The sequence below is a fragment of the Hemiscyllium ocellatum genome, chromosome 25, assembly GCF_020745735.1.
Source record: "Hemiscyllium ocellatum isolate sHemOce1 chromosome 25, sHemOce1.pat.X.cur, whole genome shotgun sequence".
Classification (NCBI taxonomy): domain Eukaryota; kingdom Metazoa; phylum Chordata; class Chondrichthyes; order Orectolobiformes; family Hemiscylliidae; genus Hemiscyllium; species Hemiscyllium ocellatum.
Window position 1 is genome coordinate 45,070,159 of NC_083425.1, and position 27,470 is coordinate 45,097,628.

At 40.2% G+C, this 27,470-nt stretch overlaps 1 protein-coding gene across 4 annotated transcripts in view; it reads left to right on the forward strand.

The window, feature by feature from the left end:
• Positions 1-282: 282 nt before the first annotated feature.
• map2k4a (mitogen-activated protein kinase kinase 4a) overlaps positions 283-27,470 on the forward strand; it is a 177,213-nt gene continuing 150,025 nt past the window's right edge. For all 4 annotated transcript variants that reach the window (XM_060844279.1, XM_060844280.1, XM_060844281.1 and 1 more), the window contains exon 1: positions 283-1,106. In XM_060844279.1, the coding sequence (XP_060700262.1) occupies positions 1,019-1,106 (88 nt within the window). In that variant the 5' untranslated portion in view covers positions 283-1,018. The remainder of the gene's footprint in view (positions 1,107-27,470) is intronic.

A 27,470-nucleotide genomic window follows, 5' to 3' on the forward strand; every position in this document is an offset into this window, starting at 1 on the left:
ACGCAAAGCTTTTGAGAGGGGGGGGTGGGGTGAAGTGAAGGGGCGGGACCAATGATGCTTCGCGTCTCCTCCCACCCCAACACACCTCGTACCGCGTTGACCGCTGGTCCAATTGTAGTTCACCAACCGTCCCGTGCCCCGCTTCCACCCAGGCTGAGGACTACACGTCCCAGAATGCAGCGCGGTCGGGTGGCCGCGCGCCTGCGCATGTCCCTGCGTCGGCCCGTGAGTATGTGTTGGTGCCGTCCCTCCCCCCCTCCTTTTCCATCTTGTTCCCTCACTCAGAAGTGACGCGAGGAAGGATGCATTCTTAATAGGGTTTTCCCGAATTTTTCTGTGATTAGACGTTTGCTCGGGCCGCAAGACAGATTTTTTTTGTGAAAAAGGATATATATATATGTTATATGAAATCTCCTTGACACACACACAGGGGATCTCTCTGGCTGTTGGAAAGTGGAGCTGGAGGGGGTGGACAGCAGGGTTTCCATGGCTCCTTTGTCAGGGCTGCAGTGGTGGCGCCTCCAGGCACTCGGGCAGTTCCTAGTTTAAAATTATCTCTTCATTTTTTTTTCCCCCAAAAAAAATTCGTTTAGGGGGGGAAAAATCGCCAAGCCTATAAATCTGTTTTATAAACTAACCTGTGGACCTTTCCTGTGGAAACTATTCCTGTTTTTTTTTAAGTTTGAAATGAGATTAATTTATCATTTGTTTTAAGAATCGGAGAGTTTCAATTGTATCGTCAAGTTTTTTTTTAAATTGTGTGTATGTATGTGCGTGTGTTTCCGGTGATGATATGTTGCTTGAAGGAAGACAGGAGGCAGATTTTAACCCGTTTTTGTTGAAGGCGCCGGCAGGGTTTGACTTCTTAAGTGTTTAAGAGATTTGTGTGTGTCGGGAGGGTTTTTTTTTCCTAAATCGTTTTGTGTGTAACATATATATTTAAAAAGAGGCGAGTGGCCGTGAGACCGAGTTGCTGCATTGCAGCCCCCCCCCCCCCCTTTGGAATATTATCTGTACAATGGCGACTCCCAGCTACAGCAACAACTCCAGCAGCTCATCTCAGCAGCAACAGAGTCAGCAGCAAAACACAACTACCTGCATGCAGGGTAAGCCGTCTCTGGTTGCTGTATCATTTTGTTAATCAATCCTGCACGATTGGCGATTTGCTTCTTGGCCGTTCTCTGCTTTTTTTTTGAAGGAGTGTTCGCAGTGTGCCACACGTACAGCTTCTCGGACGAGGCCACCTCTTCATTGTGCATAGAGATGTGCAAGGTGTTGAGTGTATTTATGCAGTTCCATTTTCGCTGTAGTTCTTAAAAACGCACCGTTTCTCACTCGCGAAATGAATTGTGTTGGGGTTGTTCCAAATGTTCCAAATTCTTCCAAATGTTCGCAGAACTGCAGAGAACTAACGTGGAAGTGTGTGGGGTTTTCAACTGTCAGTTTTAGGCTTCTATTCGTACGTTCAGCATTTCTCTTTTACTGTTAAGAAATAAATAATTGAATTTAAGTAATGTCGTATTGCGCACCTGAAACATTCCAAAGTGCTTAACATAGTGCATTACTTTGTAACGTTAATAAGGATATTTATTATGGCACAGTGTGATAGTGTACTTCTGCAATGCCCCATTTCCTCCCTGTCCTTACTGTGCCCCATTTCCTCCCCCCTCGTTACTGTGCAATGTATTATAGTTCCATTAACATTAGAATATTTTAAACTCCTGACTTTTTACTTCAGCAAACATCAATTTTATAATTATTTTTCTTGGCTTGCTGTAGTAAGAGTAATGGGTTCTGACTGAAATAAGAGCTTTAGTTAAACAGTTACATTTAGTTTATTAGTACCTATTTTAGCTTATTTTTTTACGTCTATATTTTCTCGCAGATGGCACAGTACTTAAGACTTTGGGACCTTTTACATAAAATTAAAGTTGTTTGTGTAATATATGGAGCATAATTAGTATTACAGGTTAATGATGAACTTGGAACATAATTTTAAGTGCTAAATCTGTTTGGAGAGTGACAAAATTTGTAATTGAAACCTGGCTGGAATATGGTTGGCAAAATAATACTAAAGTAACTTGTTTTGGGGGTTGTAGGTTATTCATTCAGCATTTAAAAGAATTTTAATAAGTCATTATTTAAGATTTAAATTTTCAGAGGTCCTCTTTTGGTTAAAACAAATGCAAATATGTAAATTTGTGTGGTATATTTGCTGCTACCTGCAAAATTGTAAAGACAATTACATTTGACACAATGCTAAATATACCGTAACAATGTTACCAAAATAACACTGTATTCATTCATGTCATCTTTACTGTCTTCTCAGTCGTATCGTACTGTCACTTATAAAAATCAACGTCTAAACATTTATACAATTTGTATCTCTCAAGCAGTCTACAAGGCTGTAATGTTTAACTTTGTTTGAGAGCTTGGGCTTTGTTGTGGTAACTTATAATATTAGAACTAGCTTAAATCCTGGAGTCATTCAAGTATCACAGGAGGCCATTTAGCCCGTGGATTTTCAGCTGGCCTTCTGCTGAACAATCCAACTAATCCCACTGCTTCACTCAAACCATGTAGCCTAGCAAGCTCATTTCTTTCACATCTTTGTCCAAGTTACGTTATAGAGTCATAGATATAGAGCACGGAAGTGGATAGTTCAGTCCGACTTGTCCATGCCAACCATAATCTCCTGTCCCAGCCTATCCAGCTTCTTCTTTTAACTCAAACATTTCATACCCAGTTGCACCCTGGTAAATCTCTTCTGAACTTGCGCCAGCTTAATAATATCCTTCCTATAACTGGGATTAACTTATTGTTTTGCTATTCACTCCAAGACTGTTGTCCATTCTTTTTATTCCCCTATGAAGTTTACCAATTCTTTTCCTTCCTTCCTCTTTGCTCCTTGTGAGGTGACTCTACACTCCAGGTCATAATTTAAATATATGGTTAGCCTACTTTTTCCACCTTACCAATCTTTGCTGTAAATAATTAATTCACTTGAGCAACATTACTTTAAAAAAGGTAGCATCTACTCCTTTCACAGTGGCTATATTTGGGATAACACAGTGAGTGAGGATTGCAACTATCCATGTTGTACCACATAATACTGGTGTTTGACTGTATTGTCACACCAGCACTCTTTCTGAAAATGTATACATGACAAAATGTATTGAACCTAACATTTTAGCATAGAAACATTGCTGTATAATTTGCACAAGAATTTAGCTCTATTATATAAAATGTAGGTGACTTTACTGTATTGATAACCCAGTTCATCAAGGAACTGCAAACATTCCCTTCCTTTCTGAACAAAATTGTGCAATTGTAAGCTGAGGATAATAGATATTTCCAAAATGATGTGCATTTTTGTCTGCTTTGCATTATAGACACTGAGGTGCTGTTTTTCTTCGACCTATAGTTTGTCAGCTTGGAGGCAATGAATCTTAATAGTTCAATATCTAATTTTATTGTCCATGGGTTGTGTTGTAACTAAAGTGTAATTCTAGGAAGAGTTTGTAGTGTTATCAATTTTGCATAATTTTATTTAATGTATCTTTGTTATATTTTAAAATTTATCAGTTGGTTCCCTCACATAAAATTGTTTTCAGGCATGAGTTGCAGCACACAGTAGGTGATCAGCTTAGCAATAGAAACAATGAACTGATTAATGTAAAGGCCATTTCATAATGGGATAATCATGGTTCTCTGGGCAAATTCATTATTTAACACACTAGACTAGAGGGACATAGGTGGTAACTTCGTCTATGTAAGTTGAATTGAGCAGAATGTTGAGTGCGGAGCAAGAATTCCATGTATTGACTCTAATTTGTTTTTCTGTGTAACTAATTTGTGGAAAAGGTCCAGTGCGTTGGTACTCTTGGACATGTCCTACTGTTATAATAATGAAAGCTTATTTTCCAACTCTTCACTTACATGGTACATTAGGGCGTGTGATATATTCACGACTGTTTTCAATTGGCTTTTGTGTATCTATCAGAATTGTGTACTGTGAGGTGTTTCTCATTTTTATTTACTTGCATTTATGTCGGAGCTCTTACTTTTTATGATTTGGTTTAAAATTTAAATTCTTTTTAGAAGAAAATAAATCATGATTAAAAACTATTAGAGCAACTGGGAAGCTGTCAAATTGCTGTAAAAGCCTAAGTGATCCAATATTGCCCTTTTAGAGCTAAAATCTGGTTCTTAATTGGGCCTGGGCTATAAATGACTTCCATCTTGCACTTACACTGAGTCTTCACTACCTTCTGAAGTTGCCTGTCAAGCTACTTGATTATGTCAAGTAATTGAAAAATATTGTTTAGCCTACTTTGTCTTTTCACACCTTATATACCTACTGTGTGTATGTATCTACTTGTGGCAGTACCAATGTTCTTGTGGAGGCTGAGCCACAGTTTCACTCTGAGCATTTTCAGTCATATGCTCAGCAAAGCTGCAATGCTAAATGGTCTAGATTTAGATGTTGACCTTGGCACAGTGCACAACTGTTTTCTGAATTAGAGTTTTGTACTCCGATTCATTCATTATTGAGGCTTCAGTGCAGTGTGGAGGGAATGCTGCATTATTGGAGGTGCTGTTATTTTAGATGTTTATGTGAGGCCCAGCCTACCCCCTTCGGATGGAAAAGATCTGGAAAAATTATTTAGGGAAGTCTTAAGGTGCTGTATAAATGCACATTATTTCTTTCTAACAGGTCTAGCAGTTCAGAATTGGGCAACCATCGGATACTGTGCACTACCAGCAGCAACAGAATTGTAATACAATGCTATCTATTATTTCGCTTCTCCATTGCCATCAAGCCAGGTGACCAAGCTGAACCCCCATCAACATCTTGGGATTTCAATCAGAAATGTAGAGGAGCAGGATGGATCCATCAGTTGTATATGGTGATCAGATTAACCTGGTGAGGCTACACCACAGGATTGCATGCACCCTCTGTTGCATGTTGTTGACAGATAGGAAAGCTCTGATCAAAGCTCTACAGTACAATTGTACACAGTAGAGAATTAAAGAACTAATGGGAACAGGAGGGTGCATGAACATTCTACTGTCAGTCTTGGCAAAAGACGAAGCTGGAGCATTTGTAGTAATATCAGCTAGAAGTGTGAAGTAATGATGCTGCACTACCTGCTGACGCCTTCACAGATATCAGTCTTCAGCCAATTGGTTCATTTTGCATGATGTCAAGAAAGGGTTCAGTTTCCTGATTATACCCTGGCTATATTGCTGAAGATTTGGGTTTCATAATTTGTTGAAACTCTCTCCAAACTCTTCCCCTGCTGCAATACGGGCAACTCCTTGGCAATTTATTGCATTGTCAAGATGGGTTCTTTACACAATAGGCAGGACAAATCCAATGTGGCAACTTGCTATCAACTTGCTACTGTCTGTTATCAACTGAATGACGGAAGGAATTATCAACTTTGTTACAGAGTGGTGCTTTTCACTAAAGCTGCTCATTGCCCATTTTGAATTCTAATAGGACCATCTGGCTCCAATTGTGATTTTATTTTAAAACCTTGATAAATGAACTAAATTCTAGAGGTGAGTGACTACCATTGACTTCAATGCCATATTGTATTAGAGGTGACATTGAGAAGCGTTATAAAACTGAAATTGGCAGAGTAGATAGGTGAAAGTTCTCTTGTGGTTGGAATTTACTTGGTAAAAAGTAGGTACCTGTGACTGTGTAGAAGCTTTAATTTCATTTTGTCATCATTGCTGTAGGAGTTGCATGGGCTAACATTCTTGGCCCAAATATCAACCACGATATCATATTTTTCCCAATATAATGTCAAAATTGGACTGTTTGGTGATTAGAGTTTTGCTCCATTCGCAGTCCGTTCTGTCCATCAATTTTTAATCTGTAGGGAATCCAGGGTTGTAGGGCAAAGGCATGAAAGTGGAGTTAGGAATTATCCGATCAGCCATGATCTCGTGAATGGTGGAACAGACTCAATGGGCTGATTGGCCTGCTTCTTCTCCTATGACTTATTCTCTTATGGTTATCTGGAACATGGTTTGGACAGCATCTATCCTTAGGTTGAGTAACAAATCAAATTCATGTTATGCCAATATCAGGCAATGATTCATGATCATCTCATCCCTCGCCATCACTAAGTTGCAATTCATTATTGATCAAGAAGTCAATTAAACTAGCCAATCAAATGTTGTAGTAATGAGAACCAATCGATATTGCAATGAGTATCACATTTGACTCACCACATTTCCACCTAACAAGTGAGGAATTGAGATTGAATTGTTTCCATTCGGCTACAGGTATGCAGGTGTAACAACACTTCAATCCAATGCCATCTAAGACAAATCAGCCTGCTGCCTATCACCTTCAAAGTTCTACCCCTTCTGTGTATCTGTGCAGCAAATTCATCAATCAGATTTTTTTTCAGTGGCATCTCTGAAATATGTGACTTTCACTCCTTGGCAGGACAGTGACAGCAGGTGAATAGAAACATTGCTATAAAGTAACATACTTAGACATATTTCACTGTTCCTTCTTTTGTTCTGGTCAAACTCCTATTATTAGTCTACAGAGTCACTTCATACACAAATTGCAGCAGTTCAAGGCTACCAGTATTTGTTCCTCACCAGCTTGAGCTGTGGGTTAAATGTTGAGCTTCCCAATGAACCCCATATCAAAACAATGAATTTAAAACCACTGTATAAGTGGAACTGAAATGCAATTGTGACAACATTTGTCTAAGACTTATGTGCAGCATGTTATGTTTCTGTGAAATAGCTGTGAGAACTGGCAACACGGATTTAGTAAATGAGTCTGTAATAGTTTTTTTCTTCTGTGTAGTGGCAGAGGTGATCTAGGAATATAGCATTTGTCTGTTGTACTAAAGTAAAGATGGTACGGTGGCTCAGTGGTTAGCACAGCTGTCTCACCGTGCCAGAGACCTAGTTTGATACCAGCCTCTGTCAACTGTCTGTGTGGAGTTTACACATTCTCCCCATGTCTGCGTGGGTTTCCTCTGGGTGCTCCGGTTTCCTCCCACAGTCCAAAACGTGCAAGTTAGGTGGTTTGGCTGTGCTGAAATTGCCCATGGTTTCTATGGATGTGTAGGTGAGGTGGGTTAGTCATGGGAAATGCAAAGTTACAAGGATAGGGTCAGGGACTAGTCTCAGTGGGATGCTCTTTGGAAGGTCGGTGTGTACTCAATGGGCTGAATAGCCTGCTTCCACACTGTAGGGGATCTATTGATGCACATACTTTGTACAAGTTTTATGTAGCTCATTTTACTTTCTTGATTTGTTTGTTCACCGTCAACAGTAAAGATTAATAATTTTCAATATGGAATTGCAGCCTGGTGTGTAGTATACTGTTTTACCACATACATTGTGCAGGGTGTTTTTAAAGTAGTTGCATCAAGTACTCTCAAGTCTTAGAAAAGAAAGGGTTGATGTCACCCTGATGGAAGAAACTTATCTAGATGATAAGGAGCATTTAAAGTTAAGCAGCAAGGGTTCAGCCGAGTGTTCTTCTCATCTTTTAATTCTAAAAGCAGTGGTTATACTCATTCAGAAGAATCTCCATTTCAGCCATTGGACCAGGCTAAGGATGATTATGGGTGGTATATGATCCTCCAAGCTCTAACACGTGAGCAGGAGAATGGTATTTTGAATGTTTATTGTCCCCTGGCACACTTAAGTTTTTAACTGATGCACTTCCCAGGTTGATGGCCCTTGGAGTGCGTCACACGATTATAGGGAGACTTCGATCATCATTTGAATCCTGATGTGGACAGGGTGCCCAGGGGTCTCCCAGGCCCCACCTCACAATCCAAGCAACTGGTGGGCGTATGTGGGGAGTTGGCTTTGGTGGATGTGTGGCAAAGCCTTTACCCTGAGGGTAGGAACTTCTCCTTTATCTCCAACCCGCACAAGTGCTACATTAGGATTGATGTGTTTTTTGCTCCACTGGTTTTTTTGGATTTGGCACTGTCCTGTAAAACTAGGAACATAGCCAATTTGGTTATGCGGCTGTGTATTTAGAGGTTAAGGCCAGAGATAGTGGAGCAGATTCGCAGCATTGGTTCATGGATCCTTTTCTCCTGAAGTACAGTAAGTTTTTATTGAGTACTTTTTGCGCGAGTTGAAAACTTTCTGGAATATTAATTTGGGTACGGCCAGTGGCCCATCTGTACTCTGGGAGACTGCCTTACCTCCTCTGCAAGGGGTATAATTATCTCTCACTCCCGGCTGACTGAGCAACAGAGGGAAAAGCAGCAGCTTATGCTTGAGGCTCAGTTGAAGGCAGCCAAGATTGCATATTTTGACAGGCCATCTGTGACCAAGCTACAGCAGATCACAGCTCTCCAGGCTGCCCTGAATTCTACGCTCAGCCAGACAGCGAAGAGAAAGATCTCCTTCGCAGACAAAGGCTATTTGAGTATGATGATAAGCTGCACAGATGCTTGGCATATCTGGCCAGGAACAAGAGTGTGCCCCCATCCCCTCCAATTTATCACCTCCATTGGAAAGGGTGCTGGTGGTCACAGGGATGTTTTCTATACTTGAGCATTTTTATTTCTTCTGCCTTTGATCAGTTATGCCAGAGTAATTTTGTTCACTTGCTTGAGAAGATAAAACAGGACTTTCAGCATTGGGAGGTTCTACCAATATCTGGGTTGAGTCGCATAGGTCTTGTTAAATGAATGTTCTTCCTCGCTTATTATATTCCATGCGAATGCTCCCTCTGTTGCCTTGGCCAACATTGCAGAGACTTAACAGTTGGCTTGGTTTTTTCATCTGGTGTCGCACGCAACCTCTTATTAAGCTTGCTAAATTGCACCTTCCACATGGAATGGTTGTTTTGGGGGCACGGTGGGTAGACTTGCCATATTTCAAGGGATATTAAATAAGTTCCCTATTATCGTATGTGAAAGAACAGGCTTGTCAAGATGAGGTCAATATGGCTGGACATTAAGGCCTCCCAGGCAAAATGTCCCCTTTATTAATTTGTTGTCTATGGACAAGATGAGGACTATCATGGAGAATTGTAGAAATATGGTCATTAATATGGTCAAAATGTGGAGAATGATGCGACAAAGTGAGGACAACATGTACAAAACCTGCCTTTTTACTCCCATAGTAGGAATGCCAAGATTTCTGCCAGGATCGTTGGATTCTGGCTTTAGGCTATGAGATAGGTCTGTGAGACTTGTCTGACAGAGAGGTCATGATGTCTTTTGATCAGTTGAGTCTTATGTATTAATTGTCCAGTCGGGACCTCTTTCATTATTTTCAGATTAGGCACTTTAATATTAAAAAATTAGTATAGATTAGGTTCCCTACAGTGTGGAAGCAGGCCCTTTGGCCCTCCGAAGAGCAGCAACCCTCCCAGGCCTGTTCCCCTACATTTACCCGTGACTAAGCACTGAACATTACGGGCAATTTAGCATGGCCAATTCACCTAACCTGCACATCTTTGGACTGTGGGAGGAAACCGGACCACCCGGAGAAAACCCACGCAGACACGGGGCGGATGTGCAAATTCCACACAGACAGTTGACAATTCCTTGCAGGAATTGAACCCACTGTGAGGCAGCAGTGCTAACCACTGAGCCACCGTGCCGCACTATTGGTTAATCTCTGTAATTCTGATGTGAAGAGGAGAGTACTTTGGTCTACAGGTATTCTCTTTACTTGTATGCTCTACCATTTACTGGGAGGTGGTGCCTTGAAAGACATTGAATGACTCTATGGCATCTGGGCTGAAGCGGAGCTCTCGTTAGAGGCATGGGACGACATTTGGGAGAATGTGAGGAAGATTTTGATCTGAAATAAAATACAGCCTATGAACCTGAAGGTTCTCCACAGGGCCTATTTGACCCCAGAGCAGCTTGCAAAATATTTTTTAAAAAAGGAACATCTCTAGTGTGATCCAAATGTAAAATAGGTATTGGTAATCTCACCCATTGCTTGTGATCATGCCACAAGCTTTGCAGGTATTGGAGTGCTATAGACAATCTTTTGGACAGATCTTGGGAACCGAAGTCCAGGTAGATCGGGTATCCCTCCTCTTGGGCCTGCTCAATCTGCCTTCTTTCAGATGAGCATGGGGAAAACCTGTTTACTAGTTTTAGATTAGATTACTTACTTGTGGGCGGCAGATTGGCACAGTGGTTAGCACTGCTGTCTCACAGCGCCTGAGACCTAGGTTCGATTCCCGACTCTGGCGACTGACTGACTGTGTGGAGTTTGCACGTTCTCCCCGTGTCTGCGTGGGTTTCCTCCGGGTGCTCCGGTTTCCTCCCACAGTCCAAAGATGTGCGGGTCAGGTGAATTGGCCATGCTAAATTGCCCGTAGTGTTAGGTATGGGGTAAATGTAGGGGTATGGGTAGGGGAATGGGTGGGTTGCGCTTCGGCGGGTCGGTGTGGACTTGTTGGGCCGAAGGGCCTGTTTCCACACTGTAAGTAATCTAATCTATTCTTCCATATTGTAGAAGGAAGAACATTCTGATGACCTGGATCTTGGAAAATCCCCTGGCCCCTGTCGGGATGGTGCAGGGGGAACATGTCCCCCTAGACCTCCTCACAAGAATGGTGCACCAGAAAATGGAAGTTTTTTATAAGACATTGTGACCCTTTTTGAACTACATAGATACAAACTTGTCGGCTGTATTGATAGGGCCTTTGTACAGCCATGAGGACTGGGTGTCCGGAGAGGAAGAATCCTGAATAAATATGGGTATGCTGAGGGATGCTCCCAATGATGGGAATTTTTTGTGGGGTTGCACTGAGTAGTTTAATTAAACTTAATTTATTTTGTTTATTTATTGAATGTTAGTATGGGTAGATTTTTTTCTGATTTCCTTTGTAGAGTAGTAGTTTATTGTTACATTATAAGATTGTGATACCATTTATAATTTTGTAAATTATTTATTCTAATTTTATAATTTTATGAAAAAATATCATTTTAAAATTAAAGTTGCATAACATTTTAAAACTTGGATCACATCGGATTCATACTTCATGGTTTTTAGATTGCCAAGGGAGTCTGTGGTTATAAGGGGATAGACAGGAAAGTACAAGCCACAATCAGATCGTCCATGATCTTATCAAATTGTGGAACAGGCTAAATGATCTATTTCTGGTCCTTGGATGTAATGTTTGAGTTTTTTGTATGGAATCTATAGGTTAATTTTTGCAGTTGTCATTACAATACATCCAAGCTTAACATGATTGCCATCCTTTTTGAAGTATTGCACAAGTATTTTTCAACCATTCACTTTTCTTCAGTTATTATTAACCCTTTAAGAACACAGGCAGAAGTGGATCGTATGAAACCTCAATCCTGTTCTGCCATTCAATATCATAATCTAACTCCAGCTCCTACTTCCCATATCCTGTGATTTCCCCACGAGATCAAAAACTCAGTCCAAACTTGAACAAAAATTCAATGATTTAAGTATCCACAACCCCCTCATGTAAATGTTTGTGGTCTCATTCCCCAGCCAGTGAAAATAAGCTCTTGATATCTATTCTTGCAAATGCCTTCAGAATCTTGTAGATTTCATTTGAAGATCTCATTTTCCTTCCCACCTCTCCTAATTTTCAAAATTCCAGAGAGTAAAAGCCCACTTGACCTAACCCCTCATATGAGGGTGACCTCCTCATTTCAAGGATCAATCTAGTGAGCCTTTGCACTGCCTCCAAGACAAGTGTGTCATTCCTTTTGATATGGAGACAAAAACTCCACATGTACTTGAGTTCCAGCTTTACCGCATCATGAACGTTATAAATCCTACTACTTTTCATTTTTTTTCATTGGATGAGAGCATTACTGCTGAGGTCATAACTAATTATTGACAGATGACATTGAACCATTCTCTTGAACTCCTGTTAAGTTATTTCTCCTGAGGTTCTTACACGCTTGATGCAACTGCAAAGCACCAACTTCTGAGAATAACATTTTATTAAGCACAGTACAATACAAGCTTTGGAAAAACCATGAACACTCTTTGCCATGCTTGCAAGTTGTGTCCAGGGGTCTCTCTCTGGATGAACCTTTAACATATCTCGCAGGGCTTACAGGGTCATGGCAAAAGCTCTCCCTGAACAAGGGGAACGGTCCTTCCTTTATACAAAATCTTTACATCACAGTTAGTAATGCCCACAAGTCAATCCCCAGTCATTCCCTCACAATCTCATGCCACTCAAGACAAAATGCAGTGACCACCTCCTTTCCAGAAACAGTGTAATGCAAATCATCCCAGAATGTTCAAATCTGTTGCACGTCATTTTTTTTGTAACTATAGGGGTGTAGTCAAATTCCAACTGTAATGTTCTTATTGATTTCTGGATGAAAATGTAAATTGTCCCTGAATGGCAAGGAAATGGCCACGTAAACCTCCCACATTCCACCTATAAGACAAAGACACACCACCTTACCCCCCCAGCGAATTCAATATTTTGCAGGTCAGAAGAGCAAATTAACTCTTTAATATCACAATGCAATTCAACAGTTGTAGGTGTGCCAATTGTATTTTGGGGGGGAGGGGGGGAAAGAGGGGGAGCAGTGCCACATGTTTTGTTTGATCCAAAGAATATGTAGAAATGGCTATACAAAAACTATTTACAATTTCCTTTGGATTTACCCAATGACTTTAATAACTAAAATATTAAAGGATTTGTATTCATAAATATTATACTTGTGTTTAGTCTGTCTTGTATTTGTACTAACTCCATTGTGAGTTTATTGGAAGCAAGTCTGAAAGTGCATCTTAAATCTAATGTCTGTTAACTTCTCCTTATTAGACTTTTTTTATTAGAATGAACGGTAGTCTAGTGCTTATGTTGCTTATGTTACAACAACTAATAATCAAGATCTGACAGTTAATACAAATCCCACCATGGTACATGGAGTTCAAGCTCTTTTTTTAATGCTGACTATAGTACAAGTGAATGTGAAGTAAAGGAATAATTGTAAATACGCAGTTGGTTCCCCAATATCGATTAGGGAAGGAAATCTCTTCTAGATGGTGATTTCCATTTCACAACAAAATGTTTGAGCCTCTGAGGTGGATATGAGAAATTCTAAAAAATTCACTGATATGTGTAGTCTATAGGCCACGATATAATATCACATTGGGGCAGACAATAGACAAAGAAGTAATTAATACCTGTTACTTCTTTGGCAATTATCACAGGGATTTTAATCTACATGTCGCTTGGTCAAACCAACTCAGTTAGGGTAGCCATGAAGAGGAGTTTATTGAATGTATCTGTGGTAGTTTTCTTGAACAGTATGTAATGGAACCAATGAGATGAGCTTCCCTACAGTATGGAAACAGGCCCTTCAGTCCAACAAGTTTACACTGACCCTCCAAAGAGTCACCCACCCCATATTTACCCCTGGCTAATGCACCTAACACTATGGGGAATTTAGCATGGCCAATTCACCTGACCTGCACATCTTTGGATTGTTGGAGGAAACCGGAGAACCTGGAGGAAAGCCATGCAGACACTGGGAGAATGTGCAAATTCCACACAAACAGTTGCCCAAAGTGGGAATCGAACCTGGGTCCCTGACGCTGAGGTAGCAGTGCTCACCACTGAGCCATCATGCTGCCCCTGTGATGAAGTTAGCTATCCTAGATCTGGTCCTGTGTAATGAGACAGGATAATTAATGGTGTCATAGTTAGGGATCCTCTTGGAGCGATCATAGTATGGTTGAATTTAGAATATAGATGGAAAGTGTGAAAATAAAATCCAATACCAGGGTTCTGTGCTTAAACAAGGGAGACTACAATAGGATGAGGGAGGAGTTGGCTAAAGTAGACTGGAAGCAAAGACTTTACGGTGGGACAGTTGACTAACAGTGGAGGACTTTCAAAGTGCTCAGCTAAAGTATATACCACTGAAAATGAAGTTTCATTGGAAAAGGGGTAATCTGCCTTGGATGCCTAAGGAAATAAGGGAGGCTATCAAATTGAAAGAGAAGGCATAAAAAATGGTCACCATCAGTGGGAAAACTTTAAAAGGTCAACAACCACAAAAAGATCCATGAGGAAAAGTAAGATTATGAGAAAAAAACTAGCTCAATATAAAGACAGATAGCAAAAGTTTCTTATGAATAAAACCAGAAAAGTGGCTAAAGTAAATATTGGTCCTTTAGAGGATGAGAAGTGAGGTTTAGTAATGGGATATGAGGAAATGGCCGAGGCATTGAATGGGTATTTCGTGTCAGTCTTCACAGTGGAGGATACGAATAACGTGCCAGTAATTTTTGAACAGTAAAGGAATTAAGGATTATGATGAGAGGAGAGGATAGTTGAGCTGAGGCCACAAAGGATGAGCTATGATTTTACCGAATGGCAGCACAGGCTCCTCCTAATTTTTGTTATGTGTCCCCTTTCAAGCCATTATAAGGTGTTCTGCTAACACCCTTTTCAGGGAAATGATAGTAAATAATTAGGTTTACCAGTAATACCAAGTTCCGGAAATTAAAAGACCTCTGTTCTTTGCTCAACAGTGGTGTCAGATAAAATCCATTTGTAACCTGGTCTCCAATATTATGTTGTTTGCTCTATTCGAAGACTTGTAACGTCAACCATTCATTGTCCACGTACTTTGTCTGCTAAATAACGTTTTATAGTTAAAAATTCACAAATATATCTAAGTACAAATAAATAGATTCCTTCCTACAATTTATCTGCTGGGCTCTGTCCTCTGGATACACCCTCCTTTCTTCCCTTTCATTCAGTCCTCCAGCTTTTCTTTTCATGGCTACATTTGCATTCCAAATGTATGTTATAACCAGAGCTCCAATGTTCTTAGATATGAACTTGATTCTATGAAAGTGTGTTACGACTCTAGAGCCATTACATAGCTAGTGTTCCAATCCATTCATGAATGCTATCGCTTGCCTTTGTTTCATCAACAGCCTTGGTAGGTACGTATGTACAAGTGATTCTCTGCTGGGGAAATGTTTAAAGTAGAAAGCAGACAGAATGGATTGATTGGGAGAAGAGAGATGCAGATTTGCTTATCTATTTGGGAGGGAACAACAAAGGGTCTGGTTGCGGTGAGAGTAGAAGGACAGAAGGAGGAAAGGAGATCGAGAGCAGACTTGTTGCTGGAAGGATATATTGGGCTGCTCTGTAGAGAATAGAGTATGTGTTGCTGGAAAAAACACAGCAGGTCAGGCAACATCCAAGGAGCAGGAAAATCGACATTTCTGGCAAACGCCTTTCATTAGGAAAGAATAGCATTTTTGCAGGAGGCAGGGTTAGAGGAGGTGTAATCCAGGTAGCTGTGGAGTCTGTGGGATTGTAGAAAATATTAGCGTTGAGTCGGTCACCGTTGATGGAGATGGAGAGATCCAGGAAGGAGTGGGAGAGTCCGGGGAATTTAAGGTCGGGTGGAATGTGTTGGTGAAGTTGATGAACTGTTCACCCTCCTCATAGGAGCACGAGGTGGCGCCGATGCAGTCTTCAGTGTAGCGGAGGAAAAGGTGGGCAGTGACACCGGTGTAACTACGGAAGATAGAATGTTCCATGTAGCTGACGAAGAGACAGGCATAGCTCATGCAGGTGTCCGTGGCTATCCCTTTTGTCTTGAGGAAGTGGGAGGATTTGAAGAAGAAATGTGAGGACAAGGACCAGTTCAGCCAAATGAATTGGGGTCATCGGAAGGGTACTGGTGGGGATGTCGAGAGAGGAAGAAATGGAGGGCTTGGAGGCCCTGGTCATGGTGGATGGAGGTGTACAGGGACTGGATGTCCATGGTGAAAATGAGACTTTGGGGGCCCGGGAAATGGAAGTCTTGGAGGAGGTGAAGGGTGTGGGTGGTGTCCTGAATGTATGTGGGGAGTTCTTGGACAGGGGGTATAGGACAGTATTGAGGTAGGTGCAGATGAGTTTGGTGGGGCAGGAGCAGGCTGAGACAGTAGTTTGGCCAGAGTAATCAGGCTTGTGGATCTTGGGGAGGAGGTAGAACCCTGCGGTGCGTGTTCCCGAACTGAGGTTGGAAGCTGTATAGAATTGCCTACTGATATTTGGGCTTTGTGCGATTGCTTCATTTAAAATTGTGTAATTTCTTCTGAGCATAATTTTACAGCAAAATTAGTGTCTGTGCAATTTTAATTCTTTTGAGTTGTAATCTGATCTTGAGTTTCTATTCCTCTTGGCTTGATTTTACGCTGCATGATAGCACAGAAGTGTCTAATGTTTTACCAAAATTTCACTTTATGCTGAATTATGGTGTGTCTTCAGCTATTTGTTTGATTGTTTACTCAGCCTTGTTGTGAAAGAAAGCAAAGGAATTTGAGACAGATATGCATAGCTTTCATATGTCAGAATATACACATTCTATTTTGCAGACTCGGTAACTGGCAAATGCACCAAGATTGAATTACAGCTTTGTATTTCCCAGCAATTGTAAATGTAAATTTTAGCTTCTGTGCATGCCCCAGTTAATAAGATTACTTGTAATTCCAAAGTGCCTTGTTTAACACAATAAATTGTGATAGCTGTCATTTCAGTTAAATCCAGTATGCTGTCAGGTAGCGCACCCACTTTCTTTACATCTGAATTGTAAGTATTCAGTCATGGTAGTTGAATTATCCTGTCTGTATTTCTGTAGTTATTTTATTACTATGTACTTTATTACTACTTGCAAATAATTGTCTGACCTGGAATGTCATGAGGCAAATTTTCTCGAGGCTGTTTCTTATTTTGTACTGTGTATCTTCCCATTCATGATTCCCACTTCACTTCAGTCTTTATTTCTCAGCTATAAATGTATTTTCAAGCACCAAAATGTTTAGTCTTTGTCTTTCTACTGATGACAGTGTTTCTACAGATGTTGACTGCCTTCCTGTCTTTGCTTCTGTCTTTGCCCCAGTAAGTCCTTTATGGTCTTCTGTGCTGTTCAGTCCTTTTGATATGCCCTTAATCTTTGCTGCCTTAGGTTCAAGAGGTGCAGATTCAAGTGCATTTGTTACTTGACTGCTTTGGTATCCTATTACCCATCCACAATACATGCAATATAGCTTTCTCTGCCAAAACTGGCCACTCTTCAGAATTGCTCCGAGAGTGAAGGCAATTATTGCTATTGTTGTTAATACATGTTTCTATTCTGAATTATTCTGTTTATCCTTTATTGCTCCCTTCCATCCTACCTTTATAGTTTTGGAGTTCATTGCTAGTCTTCAAACTTTTTGTTGTTGTTCAACAGCTGTTAAATTTTCCCCTCTTTAATATTCTGTTTCATGAAATGCTTTTGACATTGCAGTAAACCATTTTTGTGGAGATTGCTTCTGTTTATTTCTATCATGGGAAGTCTGTGCAGTAGTGAATGGATTTTCATATACACTGAGATATAATATTTGTGTCTATTCACCACTTCCACAGACTTTAGCTATGGAAGGGTTCCTTGAGTGTTGGCAGCTTACCCTAATGGCGAAAGTGAAGACTGCAGATTAGAGTCAAGAGTGTGGTGCTGAAAAACCACAGCAGGTCAGGCCCTTCCTCAGAAATGAGGAGTGGTCAGTGGGGAAAGACCATGTATGCAAAGGGATGGAAACTTCATGAAATATGTGCAGTTTGATCTGTATTGCAGTTATATAACATATTGGGTGGGGGAATTTTTGAAGGGCTTTTCCCTGAAACATCGGTTCTCCTGCTTCTCAGATGTTGCCTGACTAGCTGTGCTTTTCCAACACCACACACTTGATCTTGCCTTAATGACCAATTTTCCAGTGTGACAGATATTGTCCCCCCACCCAAATGTTATGTAACTCATCAAGTTTGACACTGCAATCCAGATCAAACTGCATATAGTTCATGAAGTTTCCATCCCTTAGTGGACATTGACCCTGTGTAGTGGTTGATCAAGCTTCAACCTGTTTTCTTTCCATTCAGTGAGGGAAAGACTGACTAGATTCAGATATGGTATTGTTATAAATGTATTCATTCTTTCAAACTTATCCTTCTCTAACTTCCAATGTAAATTTTAAAAAATTATTTGAAAAGACGAGGGTTATTAATTCAGCATCTTTGAATATTTTCCCTGGTCTACTCAGGCTGTGAATCTTTGCAATTCTCTACCACAGAGGGCTGTGTTAGGTCAGTTTGATAAGTTTAAAGTAGAGGTTGATTTAAGTTTTTGATCAATGGCATAAAGGACAATGGAGGATAGTATGGTTAAAAGGTATTGTTAAATCAGCCAAGATCAGATTAAATGATTTTATGTCCTTAAGTGTGAACTTCAGCTAGGGAAATAGGCCAGTTAGAGTGCAGGCATTCATCCGACTCTATGAAATAGGATGATCTTCCTTTTGTTCACTTTACTGATTCACACACCTCAAAATTCTAGAGGTCATCCAGTATTTTGTTATATCGAGGTAATCTTTTGATGTTTACAAAATTACATGGCTTCTTGAACTTGCCTGTCACACGTAGTTAAGGTTTTTGCAGTGCCATCCACATTGGCACAGACCATAATAGTGGCCAGTTCCTTGCTTCACCTAGTGATCATAAGGCAAGAGATGGTGCACTCATCTGGAGTTACCAGTCTAGAACTTCAATCAAAGCAAACTTCTATCAGATTCCCATTCCACCAGCGAATATGGCTAAAAACTTCATTTCTGGGGTCAGGATGTGGAATGCCATACCTGGGAGTGTGGTGCAGACAAATCTCCGGTGGATTTGGATTATGCAAATTTGACTCTCAATTTTACAGTATTGTGAACAGGAAGGATAATAGAAAATTGGAGAGGGCATAATCTGATGAACATGTGGCAAGTGAAATTTATTGCAGAGAAGTGTGAAATGATACGTTCTGGTAGAACAAATCGGGAAAGGCAATATGAAGTCTGCAATTGTAAGTAAATGTAGGGGCAGAGACCGGAGGTATATCTGCACAAATTATTGAAGCTGGCAGAGTAGGTTTAAAAAAAGTGGCTAAAAAGGCAATAAACTTTTTGGATTATAGATAGAGGTATATTGGACAAAGGCAAGGAAGTTATCAAGAACTTTTAGTTTTACACAACACTGATTCAGCTTCACCTGTAGTATCATGTCCAGTCTGGACACCGCTTTTTTACGGAGGATATGCAGTAAAGGTTTACAAGACTGGTTCTTGGAATGAGAGGGACTGTTCTTACGTGCATAGATTGTTCAGTAGCTAAGATGTTTTCATTAAAGGTTGAAGGGATACTTGATTTTTGTCCAAGAACATGAGGTGGGGATTGTGGGATGGATGATCTCGAGTAAATAGTGAGAAAGTGTTCCTTTCACAACACTACCAGACACCAGTGTAATGATCAGCAATAGAACCAAAGACAACATGAAATAATCTTTGTTATGCATAAAGTGGTTAGAATGTGGAATTAAAGCAAAATACTGGGAATCTGAAATAAAAAAATAAAAAATGTTGGAAAAACATCATGGGCTCGCATCTATGGAGACTATGACTCTTCAGAACTTGATGAGGATCTGGAATGCCATATCTCAGATTGATGCAAACAAATTCAGTGATGGATTTCAAGATGGAAACTTGATAAATACCTGAAGAGATTTATATCATCTGACTTATTTTTGTTCCTATTTCTGCTCTCCGTCCTTTACTGCGAAGTCATCCATTTTGGTAAAAATAACAGTAAAATGGACTATTGCTTGAATGGTTAAAAATGCAGTATGCTGCAGTGTAGAGGGATTTACGTGTCCTTGTGCATGAATCTCAGAAGACTGGTCTGTGGGTGCAACAGGTAATCAAGAAAGCAAGTGGAATTTTACCCTTCACTGCTAAAAGGGTTGAGTTTAAAAGCAAGGAGGTTATGTTATAGCTGTATAGGGTGCTGGTGAGGCCACACCTGGAATACTGTATACAGTTTTGGTCTCCTTACTTGAGAAAGGATATACTGGCACTAGAAGGGTGCAAAGGAGGTTCGTTAGGTTGATTCTGGAGTTGAAGGGGATTGGTTTGAAGAGAGACCGAGGAGACAGGGATTATAAACTATGGAATTTAGAACAAGGGAGGATCTTATAGAAGCATAAAAAATTATGAAAGAAATAGCTAAGATACAGGTAGAGAGGATGTTTCCACTGTCGAATGAAACTCTGACAAGAGGGCATAGCCTCAAAATTAGGGAGAGCAGATTTAGGACTGAATTGAAAACAACTTCACCCAGAGGGCTGTGAATCTCTGGAATTCCCTTTCGCGAGTTTTGAGAAGGTATATAGCTCTGGTTGAGGTTCTGGATGTAGATTTGTTCGCTGAGCTGGAAGGTTCAATTTTCAGACATTTTGTCACCATACTAGGTAACATCTTCACTGAGCCTCTGAATGAAGCACTGGTGGTGTAGCCTGTTTTCTATTTATAGGCTTGAATTTCCAATGGTTGGTGATGTCATTTCCTGTGACATCATTTTCTATGGCAATGTCATTTCCTGTTCTTTTTCTCAGGGGATGGTAAATGGCATCCAAATCCATGTGTTTGTTGATAGAGTTCCAGTTGGAATGCCATGCTTCTAGAGTTCTCGTGCATCTGTCTGTTTGGCTCATCCTAGGATGGATATGTTGTCCCAGTCAAAGTAGTGTCCTTCCTCATTCATATGTAAGGATACTAGTGAGATTGGGTCATGTCATTTTGTGGCTAGTTGGTGCTCATGTATCCTGGTCGCTAGTTTTCTGCCTGTTTGTCCAATGTAGTGTTTGTTACAGTTCTTGCAAGGTATTTTGTAAATGACATGAGTTTTGCTTGTTGGCTGTGTAGGGTCTTTCAAGTTCATTAGATGCCAAGGGGTCGGAGTAGTCTGGCACTCATTTCCAAGAGGCCTTTGATGTAGGGGAGAATGGCTAGAGTTTCTGGACGTGTTTTATCTGCTTGTTTGGGTTTGTTGCCTGAAATTGGTGGACTGTGTTCATTGGGTACCCATTCTTGAAAACACTGTATAGGTGATTTTTCTCAGCTCTGTGTAGTTTCTCTGTGCTGCAGTGTGTGGTGGCTCATTGAAATAATGTTCTAATGCAGTTTTGTTTGTGGATGTTGGGATGATTTCTACTGTAATTCAATATTTGATCTGTATATGGTAGATGCTGTTTTGAAGTTCCCCATTGGCTGTTCGCTCTACTGCAACATCTAGGAATGGCAGTTTGTTGTTTTTCCTCCTCTTTAGTGATTTTGTGCCAGTAGGGTATTATTGGTGGTCTTGAAGCTTTCCTCCAATTTGCTTCGTTTAGCGATGGCAAAGGTGTCAGCCATATAACGGACCCAAGTTTGGATTGGATGGTTGGCAGAGCTTGACAGGGAATTCCCTGCCCAGTGAAGTGGTTGTGGCTTCCTCAGTAAATGTTTTTAAAGCTAGGATTTTTTGAACAGTAAAGGAACTAGGAGTTGTGGGGAGAGGGCTGGTAAGTAAAGCTGAGACCTCGAAATTCTGCTCCTAATTCTTGTGTTCTTATATGCTGCAGTATTAGTGGAATATGGTAGTTTGATTGTGAAACATTAGACTTACCCGATCAGTTAATTCAGTTTTATTTTCTTTCCCAATTCGGGACTTTATGCCACCGTGAGTTCCGCCATTTTGTGTCTCCGTTGACAGTTAAGGGTTCATTGCCACCACTGTAGTTGAATGTAGGTTGAATGACGAGAAAATTCAGTGAAAAGTCTTTTTCTGTGTCCAGTTTCAGGAACTTAGTTAGTCAGTGGGCAGGCTTACTGTATTACTATTGATCAAAGATTGGTTATTGATTTTAAGTTGCAAATGTATTGTTTAATCTGTTATGGAATGTCAAATTAATGTTGCATACCATTCATAAACTATCGCGGCACTTTGCCAGTCTGTGTTATACACTTGTCAGTGAATGTTGCAGTGTTGGTACAGATTAATGTAACCCAACATGAATGGAATTATGCAGATTTGTTTATAATAATTTGGTAACCCTATGATCTTGAACAAGATTCTTATATCGGTTCACAACAGACGGTGGACATATTCCAATTTCTGTCTTAAATAATTGCAGCCTTTGATTTGAGTCTATTAATCTGACTGTGGTTGGAGAATGTTTCATGTGGTATCTATGTTTTCCAGTTCTTGGACTTTATTTACACTTCTGTTTAACTAACATGGGAAAATTTCATGAGTTTGAACATTACAAGTTATAAGAAAGGTATACAGTCACTTAAGCAAATATAATTTAACCCCTGTTTTGTCAATTAGGTTCGTTATTTGAATTGGGAATACAGGAAGTAGAATTCAAAAGTAAGCCAGTGGTCTTTATCATGGGGTGCAAAATCCTTGCCACCCTTCGCAGTTTGTATGTTGTAAACAGGCTAGGGTCCCCTTCATATGCTTGAGACGAACAGATGTGTGGAGGTGACTTTTGGTAGACATAGCAACAGAATGCAAGCCAAGGTGAGAATACTTTCGGAGCGGAGTATTTTTAAAAAAAATGTATATTCTGTACATTGGTAGCAATAAATAAGCCCATTTTCAAAATGTGTATTTTTTTAAAATAATAAACTGAACTGTGCATTTAAACCAGCCCGGCACTTTTCTTTAGGAAATTGACATAAGCTAAATGCTGTCTTGTTATTCAGAGCTCCTGTATTCTGCTTGCATGGGTTGTACCAGTAATTGAAGTGTTGTTGTCCATAAACCAAATAAAAATACAGGTTGAACCAATGTAGATTCCTTCTACATATATTGCAGATATTGAAATTTCTTGTGCCTGAATGTTGTTTCACCTTATGTTGGATGTAACTTCAGTGTCTTTCCTAAAGACAAGTAACCCCAGTTCTTCAGGAGGCTCACTTAATTTTTCCTAAATTTCAACCTTTATGCAATATTCAGCAGTATCTGCCAATTTCAAGCATAGTACATATTGGGTCAATTTCCTCGTGAATGACATGGTGCATGTGTTGAGCACTAAATGAGATCACTTTGAGTACTTCAACTGTTCTGTATATAAAGTAGTAATATTTCATTATTCATCCTTCCCATGCAATCAATGATACATTTTGGTTTGATAATTGGAGTGCAGTGCTTTTGTCTACCTTGCCGATGGTATCCATTCTTGTGGTATGAGTTATAAACTTGATGTCTCAAGTTCAGAAGTCATAAAATGATTTACTACACTTGTCACATTGGGTCAATTTGACTGAAAGATTCCTTGTTTTCTCACCGTGCATAATGGAAGGTGAGATGAAGCACAGAACTGCCCAAGAAACCAGACAATGCTATGAAGAATGAAAGATTGCTAGATGTTGCAATGTTCTGCTTTCTGATTTGTACCCGTGAAATGCATATTTTAATTTTATCTGGTATTTATTGTCCGAGCTGTGTTGTCTTTGGTGCAAGTACACAATCAACTGTTCATTTTGACCAGGATTTATTTGTTTAATGTTTACACTTTGACAAATTGATTATCAGCTGTGGAAACCACGAGATGCAAGTGCAGTGTTTGCTGAACTACCACTGTTTTATTGCCGTTTTTGTTTTGAAATGGATTTAATGGGATCTTTCACTTCTTAGTTGATGGAATTTGACTTCTGCTTCATTTGTTTGCTTTTATATCCTTGATTGGCAGAAAATGTTACACAGACATTTGAAATACATTCTTCACCTTCAGTTCAGTCAGCAATTCTAAATTCTGGAGCTTTTAAAATGGTGATTTATCATTAATGAGTTGGGGGTGGTGCTGAGCAAATCATACCTTTTTTGAAAAACCCAAGATGTTAACTACTTTCGGTTTGTAGAATATAATGGACCTGCATTGCAGTTGCCGCATTGTTTTTCATTTTTAAGGGTTTTGTTTCTTGAATCTAAAGCTACCTTTTAAGGTATTCAATGTGATGACCTGTCACTGAAGTAGTTGTCAGTCGCAAAAGTAGTTAGTGGGTTAACCCTGAGGACCTGGTGTGAAAATTCCCTATGTTTCATTCAGTACCAGAAGCTTACATCTAACTTGAAATAATACAGGCAGAAATGCCCAACTGAACTAGTGATAAATAAAGATACCAGCCCATAAGATTAACAGAGTGAAATACTGTAATAACTTCAAGGACAAACAATGAGGAATAGGTTACCAGTATTAGCTCTGACTACACTGTTAAGTAGGTAATTGACTTAAAATCAGGTGTACCTCATGCAAACAGACTCCTTAGTCCAATTTCATCCATGCCAACCTAAATTTATCCAGCCGCATTTGGCCCATTTTCTTCCAAACTCCTTTTATTCATGTACCCATCCAGATGCCTTTTAAATATTGTAATTATACCAGCCTCCACCATTTCCTCTGGCAGCTCATCTTTAGGTCCCGTTTAAATCTTCCCGTTCTCTCACTCCCTCTCTCCTTTAAACCTATGTCACCTGGTTTGGGACTCCCCTACCCTGGGGAGGAGACCTTGAATATTCAATCTATTCATGCCCCTCTTGATTTTAAAATTTCTGTAAGGTCACCCCTCAGCCACTGCTGCTCCAGAGAAAAAAGCCACAGCCTATTCAGCCTCTCCTTATAGCTCAAACTCTGGCAACATCCTTGTAATTTTTTTCTGACCCCTTTCAATTTTCCCTGGAACATCAGAGGCTGAGGGATGACTATATATAAATTTCTAAAATTGTGAGGGGCATGGATAAGATAAAAAGGCAGTGTCTTTTCCATGGAGTGCAGGAGCCCAGAACTAGGGTTTAGGGTGAGAGGTGAGAGGTGAAAGATGTAAAAGGCACCCAAGGGGCAACCTTTTCACATAGATGATGGTGCATATATGGAATGAGCTGCCAGAGGAAGTGGTGGAGGCTGGTAAATTAAAGCATTTAAATGCCATCTGAATGGGTATATGAATAGGAGGGGTTTAGAAGATATAGGTCAAGTGCTGGCAAATGAAACTAGATTAGGTTAGGACATCTAGTCAGTATGGGTGAGTGGAACAAAGTTTGCATGCTGTACATTTCTATGACTCGGTAAGTTTAACAAAATCCTTCCAATAGCAAAGAGACAGAATTGAATGCAGTATTCCAGAAGTGACCCAGCCAATGTCCTGTACAGCCACAACATGGCTTCCCAACTCCATACTCAATGCACCGACCAACGAAGACTAGCATACCAAACGCCTTCACTACCCTGTCTACCTATGACTTCACTTTCAAGGAACTATTAACCTGCACCCCAATAGTCTTTTGCCGAGACTTTAATTCTGGCTTTGGACTTGAAATGATCTCTGACAATGCATGGATTTCCGACATCAATTTCTTTGTTTTGTTTACTGAATTTCAGAAAAGATGGCCCAAAGAGAGAATTCAAATTGGGGAAGGCTAAAATGAGGGCTGTTTAGTCGCATATACCAGCAACACCCGATGAAGTAGGAGTACATCATATGATCCCTTGAGCCATCTTTGCCATGTGAGATGATGGCTCCTCTTGTCCATTCTGTCTCCCTATTCTTTGGTATTGATACGGATTCAAACCCTGAGGGAATTTGTCCTAAGTATGGGGTAGATGTTCCAGAGATTCACAATCTCAAAAGTGAAGAAGTTTAGATCTTAAAGTATAGGAGCAGAATTAGTACATTTGACTTATGAAGTCTTCTCCACCATTTTGATCATGGCTGATATGTTTCTTAACCTCATTCTCCTGCCTTCTCCCAGTAAACCTTGATACCCCTTATTGAAATCCCAGCCTAAATGATGGACCAATTAATCTGGAGCTGTGCTTGCATATATTAGATCGTGCAGTTAGGAAAACAACATTTCTATGTCTACCCTGCTGAGTAATGTCAGAACATTGAACAATGAGATCACCTTTCATAATTCCAGACAATCTATGCCTAATTTACTTACCATTGACCAACTCTCGATCCAGTAAACAATCTAATGATGTTTTTATTGGACTCCTTTTAAGGCAAGAATTTCTTCTCTGGAACAAACAAACAAACAAACAAATTGTTGGAGAACCTCAGCAAGTCTGGCAGTATTTGTGGAGAGAAACCCCAAGTTTACATTTAGAGTCCAGTTAGCTATTCAGACTCACTGTTAACTGATTTCCCTACACAGATGGTGCCAGTTTTGCTTTCCTGGTCCTCAACATCTGCAGTTCTTAATTATATCTTTCTAGAATATGGTGCTGTAAAACTGCATGCAGTGCTCAAGATTGCCAAAACCCTATAAAATTGGAGCAATAATTTCTTGTTCCTTTTCTCTGAATTCCTTTTCAATAAAGACCAGCATTCCATCTGCCTTGCTAATTGCCTGATGTCATGGCATATTAACATTGTGTTCCTGTGTTAGTGTGTCTAACTCTTCCCAAGCATCAACATTTATATGTTAGAGAACATAGATCATTACAGCACAGTGCAGGCCCTTCAGCCCTCAATAGTTCTACAGGTTGGTGCAACAATCTGAAACCAATCTAACCTACGCTATCCCATTCTCGTCCATTGGCCTATCCAATGACCATTTAAATACCCTTGAGGTTGGTGAGTCTACTACTGTTGCATTCCATGCCCCAATACTCTAAGTAAAGTGGCTATCTCTGACCTACATCTATCACCCCTCAATTTAAAGCAATATCCCCTCGTACTAGCCATCACCATCATAGGAAAAAGGCTCTCACTGTCCAACCAATCTAGACCTCTGATTATTTTATGGCTCAATTAAGTCACCTCTTAACCACCTCCTCTCTCATGAAAACAGTCTCAAGTCCCTCAGCGTTTCTTTGTAAGACTTTCCCTCCATACCAGGCAACATCCTCCTAAATCTCCTCGGAACCCTTTCCAAAGCTTCCACAACCTTCCTATAATGCGGTGACCAGAACTGTACGCAGTACTCCCAAATGTGGCTGCACCAGTTTTGTACAGCTGTAGCATGATCTCATGGTTCTGAAACTCAATCCTCCTACCAATAAAAGCTAACACACTGTATGCCTTAACCCTATCAATCTGGATGGTAACTTTCAAGAGAATATGTACCTGGACACCAAGATCACTCTACTCATCTGTACTACCAAGAATCTTACCATTAGCCCAGTACTCTGCATTCCTGTTACTCCTTCCAAAGTGAATCACTTCACTTTTCTACATTAATCTCCATTTGCCACCCCTCAGCCCAGCTCTGCAGCTTATCTATGTCTCTCTGTAACCTACAACATTCTTCGTCACTATCCACAACTCTACCAACCTTAGTATCATCCACAAATTTACTGATCCATCCTTCTCTGTCCTCATCCAGGTCATTTATGAAAATGACAAACAGCAGTGGACCCAAAACAGATCCTTGTAGTACCCCATTAGTAATTGAACTCCAGGATGAATACTTCCCATCAACCACTGCCCTCTGTCTTTCAGCTAGCCAATTTCTGATCCAGACCACTAAATCCCCCTCAATCCCATGCCTCCGTATTTTGTGCAATAGCCTACCATGGGAGCCTTCTCAAACGCTTTACTGAAATCATTGACTGCTTTACCTTCATCCACCTG